Here is a 12,706-nt window from a genome sequence, read left to right on the forward strand (position 1 = left end):
AATTTGGTGTTATACAATATTCCCAATGAATACAGTTCCTCATCAATTTGAGACTTTAGTATGATCTATAACATGCAAGATTTTCCTGGTGCCTTCTGCCAGCTGCTTTCTTGCAAAAACCACAGCCCAGGAGCCTGACTTGGAAAACAGCCAGCTTTTGAAGAAACATCAACTCAGGTTATTTTCCCTCTGGAATATCACACTGAAGTACAAATTTTGCTGTGTAAAAAAAAAATTAGACAGCATACACAAGAATCAAAGTGATCCAGGGCTTAGGAACTCATTCATTTTTTAAAAAAAGTTAGAATTATACTTGTAGCTTCAGATGTAGAATAATGTGCAAGCATATTATGCAGTCTGAAATCAGCAATTATTTGGAACAGTGAATAAATTAATATAATGTGTCAGGGCTTGTATTATCATGGGGTACTGATAATGACATCAGCAATAAAAAAAATCAAAATCTTTCAATGCTTCTTGCATTCATTTTCCAACTTCACACTCAACCCACATCCTTGGCACCCCAGTTCAAGGCTAAGATGCTCAATACCAGAAATAACAAGAACAACAAATAGAGTGAATAAATGGATTATGCAGCCACAAGTTGTAAAAGGCAGCTCAAATTGTCGACGGCTGCATAAATTGCAGCAAAGTTCTCGCCTCAGAAATCAGAAACTGCGTTACAGACTTTAGACCTGACTATTACTCCCTGCTATATTTTTCAAGTAGCAGGATTTTAAAAATCAGCCCAGGACTAGAGATCCAACCTGAATTTCATACATCTGTTACAAGGATAGGATTGAGAGATTATGTGGTGTCCATTTTGATAGAAATGGGTTAATGGGAGTGCAGATGGAAATAGGTCATGTAGGGGAGAACACAGCCAAGATTAACACTTCAACAGGTCAGTCTTTAATTGGACTCTGTCTGTGCTCTCGCAAAAGATTTATTTCTCTTCAAAAGATGCAATTTCTGTCAATTATTAATAATGCACTGTACACCATGCAAGAAATAATTATCATCGGACCTAACGGCCCCTGATTCCAGTGCTCATTCAGCTAAAATGCAGCAGAGATCAAATTTTATTTAAACGATACTTAAGGATTTTACAATCCATTATGAAAATCTGGTGTTTAAATCCATTCCGAAAATCTGGTTTTGCTTGAGAAGGAGCACACTGTATGGAAGGAATGGACTAGTTGATGCTGGTCACTATTAATGGTGAATTTGTTTCAATGTTTTACCAACACAAAATAGATAAGCAAGCAGCCAGAACACATATTCACCATACACAACAAAAGACCAGCACTTAATTTGAAACATACACCCACTTTTGCAGATGACAGGCTTCTGCAAAAGCAGCATTTTCAACTTCACCCCAGATTTAAATACTTAATTTTCTTTTTATCTATACCCACGAGGTTGAAAAATGGTACACAGAGATACTTCAGCCATCTTAGTTTGGAGTTCTGAGACCTCCAAGCGCCTCCCTCTATTCCCAGCTGTCGAATCTGGGGAGGGGGCAATGGGAGAAGGGGGACTCTCCTTTTTTTAATTCTTTTTGTCGGATCTTATGAATGTTTTTCTGTAATTTTATATTCAATAAATTATTGTTGTTATATTACTTGAGCCCTATATTCTGTATTTTCTTAAAACTTAAATAAAATATTCAAAAAAAATCTCAATGTGACATGAAACTTTTTCGTCCCAATGGCAAATGGTTAAAAATGGGACAGAACCCTCTTCTGTACGATCCCACTGCGTTGCCTAATGTACAGAATTGCATTGAAATCCAGTGGGATTCTCCATTAAATGTACAGATTCAGACTTTGACCTTAAAATATCATAATTTTCTTCATAGGGCTGTGGGCAACAAGTGATCTGGCACCAGAAAAACATTTGCTTGTAAATCACTGGTTTCTGTAAAGGTCAGACAAAGCAAGAATGATCTCATGTGCAAACCTAGGGCTAACCTGAAAACACGTTCCTCATCCCCGCCACCTCTCTTCCCCGCCCCCCTCCCCCCACCTCCTTCCCTTGATTGGAAACATACTTTCAATCATTCTTGCACGACAGCTATCTGGCACCTGAAGAGCACTCCTATTGATCGTCTTCCACACATCATGGTTTTTGGACTGCAAGCACGTAACGGCTCAATCAACGTAATTTGCCATTACGTGGGCAGTTTAAAAGTGCAGGAATTTTGAGTCAATTATACTACAGGACCCCCTACTACTTTTCGGGGGAAGCCGGTCTAAAATCATACCGCAAAACTCATCTCACGAATTCGACGAGCAGCATCGAGACTAACACGCACAGGAACTTAAGGTGTGCAGTGTAAATGACCACAAGGAGAGTAATTATGTTTACTTATGTCAAATTTTTCTGAGATTTTTACAACACTGCTGTCTACAAAACATTACTGATTCAATAAGGCTTCTTGGTACATTTTGCTTCAGGATATAAAATGGAGGATAATCCAAGCAATTCACCAATCCCATCAGAAATTACAATCCCGATCACTAGTCGTCAGGAACAAAGAGAATGATTACATTCAACTTTTCAGTTATTAAAGCACAGATTTTTGCTTTTAGGATTGAAGGATTTCTGCTTTTTGGATGGAAGCATTGGTTCCTATTAATTTAAGAGTGGTTTTTCATTAGCCCCATGGAGCAAAGAACTTTACACATGCTTGGAACAACCAGATAACAGGATGAAATGAGCTGCACACTACTGGAATTAGTAGATGGGCTTGCTGTCACATAGCTCCCACGACTCAGGCTTGATCCAAACCTCAGGGAGAGTTCCTATATTCTCCCTCTGACTGTGAGGACTTCCAGGTGCTTCGGTTGTCTTCGGTTTCTTCCCACAAACCGAAGACATGCAGGCTACTGTAAAATGCTCCTGGGTCGTAGAGCCAGGGCAAGGGGGGGAAAGAACTGAAACTAGTGATTGGGATTGCACGATAAGCCATTATTGATGTGGGCTGAAAAGATCTCTTTCTATGTCGTGAGGTATAAAGAAAACACATTTCTTTTCAATTGCTCCGAGCAAAGTACTGGAGAATTACAAATGTTTAGCCACTACTAAGGTGAGGCTAAATAAAGCATTGCATTGGCAATCAAATTTATGATTAAGAAAGAGGAATGCTTACCTATTGCATTGCATCCAGAAATTTTAATTAAACAAAGTACAAAATGAATCATTCTCCTCGATCTGACTGCTTGGATATGGCAGCATTGTTTAGGCCATTAATTTCTCCCTTAAACCACTTTCCAAAATTACATCTGGCCAAATTCTTCAGAATAATGATAAAAGTTGTTAAAGGAACAAAAGTGGCCCCATTGTGTATGTTCCACTATTTAATACAATCATGTTTGATCACTTACATCAGCATCATTTTTCAACATTTGTCCCTTATACCTGGATTCCTTAAACCTGTAAACACCTATCGATCTTTGCCTCGTTCTCATACACTCAGTGACTCAACCTACACAGCCTCTGAGTATTGAATTACAGGTACACGATCCTTTATCCGGACATCTAAAATTCGGAAAGCTCCAAAATCCGCCAAGTGGGGAGAGAGGAGGCAGCACGAGTCGGGCGGCCGGGAGACTGGCAGCGCGAGTCAGGCGGGCGAGGGGAGATGGCAGGGCGACTGGGAGGGGGTGGGGGTGGATACGGCAGCACAATTTGAGTGGGCTTAAATGTGGCTTTCTGAAATCTAGAAAAATCCGAAATTCGGAACCCAAGGGTTCCCGATAAAGGATCATGTACCTGTACAAAGAATAATTACTTCTGATAAATAAACCTCTCTTCATTTAAAAAAAAACTCCTGCTTTGTTGCTTCTATCTACCAAATCAGATGACCTTACAATTTTCCAAATTTGGCATACCCTTGCCCGTTCACTTGTGTTATCTATTTGAAGCCAACCTCACAACCTACAGTTTTGTTCGATCAGCTAACATGGACATGTTACAATTGGTTCCCTCATTCAAATTTAGGTCATGGATTGTGTCCAGCACCAACACAGACCCAACACCAATCCCTGTGACACCCAACTCGTCACAGCCTCTCCAAGAGAGCTTATTCAACAATGCTTTCTATCTGTTATTTTAATTTTATTTTTAACCTTTTGCAATGGCACCAAAGATCTTCTGAAAGACAAATTAATTGGTACTCCCCCACATAAATATCACATCCGTTTATTACAAACTAAAACAAAGATTTGTCAACATGATTACCCTGTCATAAATCCATATCAACTCTTACCAATCCTATCACTTTTTAGTACATTACACTACTTCCTTAATAACAAGTTTATAGATTATAAAGACTCATCATCTTTTGAAGACTTCAAATCATATTCGCATGTGAAAAGTTCTACTTGCATCTCACGCAGAGCCCACCACCATATTAGATAGTGAAGTTGATACCCATTTGGAGCGGACTACTTGAAATAGAACCGGTATTGTACAATCACTTATCAAACCCATTTTAACAATATCAGGGTGGCACAGTTAGCGCAATGCTGTTACAGCAGCAGAGACCAAGATTTGATTCCAGCTCTGTGTGTTAGGAGTTTGTACTTTTTCCCCACGTCTGTGTGGGTTTCCTCCGGGTTCTTCAAAACATATGGGGGCTTGCAGGTTAATTGACTCATGGACCAGAAGGGCCTGTTATCAAGCTGTACATCTAAAAATAATAATTCTATAGCTCCTTTCATTGTGCCAATCTACACAAGTCTGAACACTCCTCAATTCTATTCCCCCTCAGATGGCAATGTAGAATTAATATTTTTGTTTCAGTGATTCATAACAACTTTGACAAGGTGAAGAGATTCATTCGCTATCAGTTGAAACAAGAAATGAATGTCGAGCACCAATATTAAAAATAAGTCCTGAAATATATTTTCCAAGAACTTCCTATCCAACAGCACTGCTCACCAGAGGAACTGAATGAGCCAAGTAGAACTTGCCAAATCCTGAGCCCTATGCAACATTTCATGCACATTCTGTTTAAACATGTGTTTTGAATTTCACCATCTGCTGTATGCAGTGGACTGCACTCTCTTTAATGTGAAGCACCTTCATACTTTTCCATCATCTTTAAATTGTACTTGGCCAATAAAAATCAAAAATAAAATCAGTGAGCTGAAATAAACGTTACAGCTGCATCTTGTATCAGTGACAATAAACTAGACTAATACCTTCTGCAATTTGGTGCTTTCCAATTTAAAAAAAAAACAAAAATGCCGACTCTGCTACATTTGTCAAGAATTGTTTTCCTCTCCAGATTTAGTTCCCCAATTCACTCTACCAAAAGGCCTCAATGAGAGTAAGAAAAAACATGGAAACATCCAAGTTAATCTCCAGCGCAAACTCCCAATGAAGCCTTCACAGTTACTTCTGGCCTGCAACTTTCATGTTCTTCCCAACCTACCTTAAGTTTTTTTCTTCATTTCTTCATTTTCCAACATCACATCCACCACAAAATGCCAGCAATTATCCTTAAAAGGCATTCAATGACCAACTCCATTTCTGGACTTGACATACAGCCTGTGACGAGAGCAGTGACTTGCTGAAGAGGGTCCAGATGCAGTTCACATCTGGGCATCAGCCCCATAACAAATGTAACTGGTGCAGGAACAGTCACCCCTTTCTTTTCAACACATTTGTGGAAAATGCTCAGTGCTTTACTTACTTAGCAAATATAATTTTTAAAAATCAAAAGCCACTTGAGAGGTTTGAAATGCATTTCAGAACCATTTATAAACTTTTATAGTAAACTATCAAAAGCAGTCAGGATATTTGGGAGCTATCAGATTCAATGTCTGGGTCTGAATCACAGTAAACAGTCCACTACTCCTTGGAAAAAGCTGCAGTTCGAGAATACAACAAAGCAATTAAAACTTTCACGTACCTAGTAATGATTTAAACTGAGATTGGCAACATGTTTGCTTCCATATAGCGTTTTGTTCCACATTCAAACAAGAACTCTGCGGAAAAGCCCAATTAGTTTCCACATTCTGAAGTGGAATGTATATGCCTGATAAATGGAAACACCTGTATCTTTTTCTATCCACACATTTTTAAAAAAAGCATTCTGTACTCGTTTTGAATGGTCTATGCCCAGTTCCCGATTAAATCATTTCCCATCTCAATTCATTTGCCATACAGATTCGACTTCCCAGTCACATTTTGGACACATGGTGACAATGACACATTACTTAGCAAGCTCAGTTAGATCAAGAGTCTGCATATCACAACCTTCATTATGTTTTAATCAACACAAGTTTGAAAATGGATCAATAATATTCCTCCTCGGATGACAACATAAATTTAATATTTTAGTCTCAGTCATTCCCAACATAGAGTTGACTAGAGATTTATTTGCCATCAATAAATTATGAAGTGAATACCCTGCACAATAAAATAAGGAGTACACCACACTACTTTCAGTGATCTATGTGGAAGTGATCCTGAGATAGGGTTTTCCATAGGATCCTTTGAAATTTGTCATTTTAATTCAGAAATTAAAAAGAATAAAAAACCAATCAAGGGTCTGCAAACAGTTCCATAGGATATAGGTCAGTTACAGCCATTGATTGGACAGGGGACTGGCAGGTGGGTGGTGGCAATTGGGGAAGGTCTCCCTGTGGTGATATTTAATTCCACCATTAGGTCACCAGGGGTCATCCCGGTGACCTTGTCTATAAAGCAGTCCAGAGCTACAGTCTATCCTTCCAGGTTTGTCTTGCAGAGAGACAAGACCTCTTAGTGTACATATTAGTTTATTAAAGCAGTCTTATACTCACACTGCTGGTGTGGTTATTGTCCCGAACAGATGGAGGAGAGGTTATCCACCTCTGAGTTATGGGCGATGCCCTCAGAACTCTGGATTCAGCAGCAGGAAAATGGGATTTGCAGTTCAAGGGGTCGACACTTACCAGCTCACACATTCTGCTACATCTCCCAGCAACCAGAGAACCAGGTCATTATATCCTGACTTCCTGATATCAGCAGCATTATGGTAGATTGGGAGAAAATAAAATGATCTTCCATCAGCCAATCTATTCTCATGGAAAGAAAGAGTTGAGGTAACATGAGTGTACTCACCTTTGCACAACACACCTTGCGGTTATCATATTGAAATCGAAGACATTACTCAACTGAGGTGAAGTCCATTATCCGTGTACTTTGTTCTTTGGGTATAAACTTCTAAGATGAGTTTTCCCAGAGGTCAAACTACATAGAATCTACAGAATAGTAAAAAGCCATCCAGCTCTATCAATCCAATATTTGTTATCTATACTGTTTATTTCAATAGCTGTTTCATCTCCACTGACAACTCTACTTCCTCTGCTTCTGTTCAAATCTTTTGTCAGTGACTCATCATTTCACATCCTGTTTTCACTGCTGAGTTTTTTTTTGCATATTCTCTGGATTTCCTCTCCATTAGTTGAAAGTAATTGATTTTTAATCTATTTCCTGTGCTCAAGCCAAGCTGGGAATATTTACTCTTCCTTCTGTGTTTCAAGTAGGACATTGTGTACCTCAGAATCCTGTAAGAATAACCCACAAGCTCACAAAACTAACGCCCAAGCAAAACTCTTGATAATTTTCTGACTGAGAAGAACCTCAAATCAAAAATTGCCCTCAAGGACAACTGCAAAACCTGGTGTCGAAGTGGCACCAGATGTGCTCGGGATGCAGGTTAGGCATCAGGTGAAAAGTGAGAGAAAGCTTATCCCAAGGAGTCACACCAAAATACAATGGAAGAGGTGTATGTCCTTAAACAAGAGCCATTCCATCTGAGTATAGTTTCCCATTCGCTATGTGGAAGCAAACAAATAGTTCTTCTGATTACCACACTGTGTACATAGTTATTACAGTTTAATTAGATGAGTTAATCTGAAGCAAAGTGAATATCAACTTGTTATAAATGTGATACCAGTTATGTATTTATAAGGATTATTCATATTACAAGTTGCCTAGAGCATTCTATAACAGGTTTTCTTATTATTCCTCTTTTTGAAAAATAAGACTTTGTTTAATGATGTTATAAAGACCTAATTCTATTGTTTTCATTTCACATACATCAAGAAAATAGCACTTTACAAAATATCAAACTGGCTTACAACTGATTTTTGCATGCAGCCACTTTTGATTGGAAAACATATTCCTTTAACCTATGAATTATAAATGAACAAGAGCAATATGACAAAATACAGGGACACCAATGCCCCAGGGCGAAAAGCCCTGCAAAAGGTAGTGGACACAGCCCAGGACATCGCAGGCCAAACCCTCCCTCACATCGAGAACCTCTACAGGGAACGCGGCCGGCGGAGAGCCAAAACAGTCATTAAGGATTCACACCACCCAGCACATGCTCTATTCTCGCTGCTGCCATTTGGAAAGAGGTACAGGTGCTACAAGTTTTGCGCCATCAGGTTCAGGAGTACCTGCTACCCCGCCACCATCAGACTCCTCAACGACAAAGTCAGTCAAGGACCCATTTAAGGACTTCGGCACTTCATTGATTTTACTTACTTACATTTCTTTATTGGTTTACATGGGTAAGGTAGCATACGGTTTTTTTTTGCACAACCAATAAGTGCTAATTCTGCCTTGGCTGCAGGTAAAAGAATCTCAGGGTTGTATGTGATGTCATGTATGTACTCTGACAATAAATCAGAAATCTGAAAATGATTGAAATAATAAAACTTTAACTAGAATAGTGAAAATAAAAATTTGGTTACTACTTCTATAGGCAACAGTACTTTGAAATTTTGACTATATTGAAATACATCAGCTCCCGAGGTCATCTCTTCTTCATCAGCCCAAGGACCCCAATGCAATCAATATAACAGTATATTTACACTAGCTACAAATTTAAAGTGATAAAATAATTATTATATGTTAATCAGCATGTAGTTTAATAAGTGGAATATACTTTGAGTACTTTCCTAAATTTCAAGAATGAGCATCTTCTCTGTTTGTCAGTATGTATGGGGGGGGGGGGGGCTTTGGACTTTTATTTCTTCATTTATAATGACCTGGATATCACGGACAAACTCAGCACTCATTCTTAGCCCTGAATGAGTGAATTGTTTTGAGAAGATTGTGAAGAGTCAACAACATCACGGCCCCAAACCCAAAGAAAAGATGAGACAATACAATAGTGAACCAAACATGATTTTTTTTTTACACCAATTTGACAGTTTCAAATGCATCATTAATGATACTATTTATCATTCCCAATTTTCTTAATTACACTTGACAGCAAAGATTTTGCTTCCTGAACACTTTTGGGTATATTTTATAGATTTTGGACTGCTAATCACGAAAATCACCTTACAAGTTTCATATCACCTACCTTTTTTTTAAAAATATGGGTTAAAACCTAGTATTTTTTTGTGAGTTCCTGTCATTTTTAAGCCTACTCCAAGCATACAAAATCATGGTGCAAAAAGGCATTGAAAAATCATTTTCTGCATTCATACTTAGACACCTTCCCAGCTGATCTTGCTGCAGTCAGTGATAAACATGGTGAAAGGCTTCACTGAGACATTGCGACCATGGAAAAGCTGTATCAGGGCAACTAGAATCCAATAATGCTGGCCAACTATTGTTGGACACTGACATGAGAGGCATCAGATGCTGAGTACAATCAGTGGCAAAACATTTTTCGATTAGTTGAATGTGATAGCATCAGTTTGTGATTAAACATGATAAATTCAATAAAAGTTAATTCAATGTTTCTCCCATTTCCTACATGATACAGTAAATCTGAAATTATCTTTGTGTTCAGCTAGAAGTTATCTCCATTTTTATCTTCTGGAAGCAAACTTTTTGAAGAAGAAATTTTTTGTCCGGTGTCATTTAAAATTAAACTCCTCAGTTGCTGCAGTGGAACTGAACACATGCCTCATGATCAATAGATCCAGGGTTTTAGATGATAACCCATTAATTTAAACTATCATGCTCTTCTGACCCTATATTTTTACGATTGGAAACTTATGTTTAGGTCAGGGTTGGGCAACCTACAGCCCACAATCCAAATTTATCCAGCCCGGTGTGCACCTGCTCCACTTGGTGAGATGCTTCCCCCCCCCAAACTCTGTACAGGTGGTTCTCCCCCCCCCCCTACTGTGTATGGCTGCCCCCCACTGTGTGCGCAGCTCCCAGTCGGTGAGCTCCACATCTACGCGTGGCTCCCCCGCACTCTATATTGGAGTCCTTCCGCCCTCTGCATGAGATTCCCTCCCCCCCATGCTATCTGTTGTACCTCCCTTGCTCATTGTGCAACAATCCTCACTCCTCTGCGCAAGAATCCCCCGTAATGTTCTCCCTCCCCCACTGTGACATTATCCCATTGTCTATGAGAACCTTCTCTGCGTGAGACCTATTTCTTCTGTGAGAGATGCGACTGACTCCCTCTCAGAGTGATGAACTTTCACTCCTTGTGTTGGACCCTCTCTCTCTCTCTCTCTCTCTCTCTCACTGTGTGAATCTCTCTCTCTCTCTCTCTCTCTCACTGTGTGAATCTCTCTCTCTCTCTCTCTGTGTCTCCCCCTATCTGTGAGGAAATCCGCCTGTCTCTCTCTCTGTCACTTCCACTCTCTCTCTGTGTGGCTCTCCTTTTCTGTGTGTAATTCCCCCCTCTCTCTGTCACTTCCTCTCTCTTCTCTCTGTCTCCCTCTCTATGACACGCTCCTCTCTCTGTGTGAGAGCTTCTCTCTCTGTGTGACGTTCACCCTCCCTTTGTGAGGCATTCTTCCCCTCTCACTGCTGTCTGTTTTGGGGTTAACTTATTTTTTTATTGAGTCATTTTAATAACTAACTCATGATTTTTGGTGCATTTCCATAGTTGAGGATGGCCTCCCTGACCCGAAATGCATCATTGTATTATTTAGTTATTTCATTTATGATAGCACACCGTTCAACTACCAACACACCATCTGACCTACGCATGGGAAAAATTGCCCGCCCCTGGTCTAGGTCCAGCAGTTAAATATAGAATATTGAATTAGAGAAGCTAGAATTTAAAATCACTGTACATTGGGTACAGTTCTTTTTCTTTGCACGACCAGTAAGTGGTAATTCTGCCTGGCCCACAGGAAAAAGAACTTAGGGTTGTATGTGATGTTATGTATGTACTCTGACAATAAATCTAAAATCTAAAAGAGATAACAGGCAGCTGAACTGACATTGATCATTTTACACTTTCCTCAGAAATCCAGATTCCTTCTGGGCAGCACATTTTCCTTGACTCAAGTTTCATTTCACTCAACGTACAGTGATTTTAATTTCCAGTTTCTCTAATTCAAAATTCTATATTTATCATGTGGGCCTAGACAGGTTTCCAATTGAAGAAATATAGGGTCAAAAAAGCATGGTGGTTTAAATTATGGGACCATTTTACAAAACCCTGGATCAATAGATCCAGGGGTATATGTTCCATTCCACTGCAGAAACTGAGGAGTTTAATTTCAAAAAATCTAGCCTGAAAGACTAAATGTGCAACTGGGAACATAATACCAGGGCGGCACGGTTAGTGCAGCGGTTAGCGCGACGCTCTTTCAGCGCCAACGATGGGGACCAGGGTTCCAATCCGGCACTGTCTGTAAGGTGTTTGTACATTCTCTCCGAATCTGCATGGGTTTTACCCAAGTGCTCTGGTTTCCTCTCACCCTTCAAACCTTACCGTGGGGGGTTATAGGTCAATTGGGTATAATTGGGCAGCACAGATTCGTGTGCTGTATGCCTAAATATAAAAATGCCACTAAGGTTCCATTGCAATTTACAGAGAGTGAATTTGAATCTTTGGTGGCCTGAATAACAGTTTCATTGCTTTTATTTTCCACAGGAAATCCTGTAGGCCAGACAATTTCAGGAATTCCTTGTCCCCATTCCTATTTTAATCAGAAATCCTGTAAACTATAGGAAACCCTGCACACATGGAGCCATTGTTTAAAAAATGATCGGCATTTGAATTACCTGCCAGAGATGCCCGTGCCACTGAGAAAATAGTAGAAGGAAACAATCAAGAATCATTAAAGAAACTGACATTAAAATCTGATGAGAGATATAATAAATATCTGAAGAGATATTGTTTATTTTACTCCTGTTGTTCAAATTTTGCCACCACTTCCGGAAATTTGGGTAGTCCATTTTTTTCTAGAGTTAATTGCAATCTTATCTCTCACATTTTCTATAACGTAACAGAGTACCTCGCATTCAGTAGTTTAATTCACAAATGGTGAAGAGTCAAATTCTTCCTTCACTCATCAAAGGAGAAGCAAGTTCAAAATTTGCACACACATGCTGGAAAAGTTGATCTCAGTTGTACATACAACAAAGGTGAATGAGTTTCAAGAAAGCAATGTCAAATTAGAGTTTTTCTTTGAACAATTAAAGAGAATGAAATCGCCAATGCATTTTTTTTTCCATGAGTACTCTAAACTCTCCTCCTGGTGAAGGTTGAAACCTCAGGGGACAATAGGCCCAGAGTGAACAGGGCAATGCACCTTCTCACCAAAATGCATCATCGAGTCATCTGAGGGAATAACAGTGGATAGAATGTGGGACACCAAACTATTTGCATCACATCAACTATGGAAACTACTCCAAGAAATGAATATAACACAAATATTTGATTGTTGTGGAAAAGGAACGTACTGCCAAATGGAAAATAAAGTTG

The 12,706-nt window shown here is 39.3% G+C and overlaps 1 protein-coding gene across 15 annotated transcripts in view; it reads right to left on the minus strand.

The window, feature by feature from the left end:
* The window catches only part of mef2aa (myocyte enhancer factor 2aa), a 188,326-nt gene that overhangs the window by 61,150 nt on the left and 114,470 nt on the right, over positions 1-12,706 (minus strand). Inside the window, exon 1 of one of the 15 annotated variants that reach the window (XM_069910353.1) lies at positions 6,951-6,977. The exons of the other annotated variants lie outside the window; for them this stretch is intronic. Coding sequence (XP_069766454.1) covers positions 6,951-6,962 — 12 coding nt within the window. The 5' untranslated portion in view covers positions 6,963-6,977. Of the gene's footprint in view, positions 1-6,950; positions 6,978-12,706 lie in introns of those variants that run through there. 15 annotated transcript variants of the gene reach the window in all.

The sequence above is a fragment of the Narcine bancroftii genome, chromosome 14 (genome assembly GCF_036971445.1).
Source record: "Narcine bancroftii isolate sNarBan1 chromosome 14, sNarBan1.hap1, whole genome shotgun sequence".
Lineage (NCBI taxonomy): Eukaryota > Metazoa > Chordata > Chondrichthyes > Torpediniformes > Narcinidae > Narcine > Narcine bancroftii.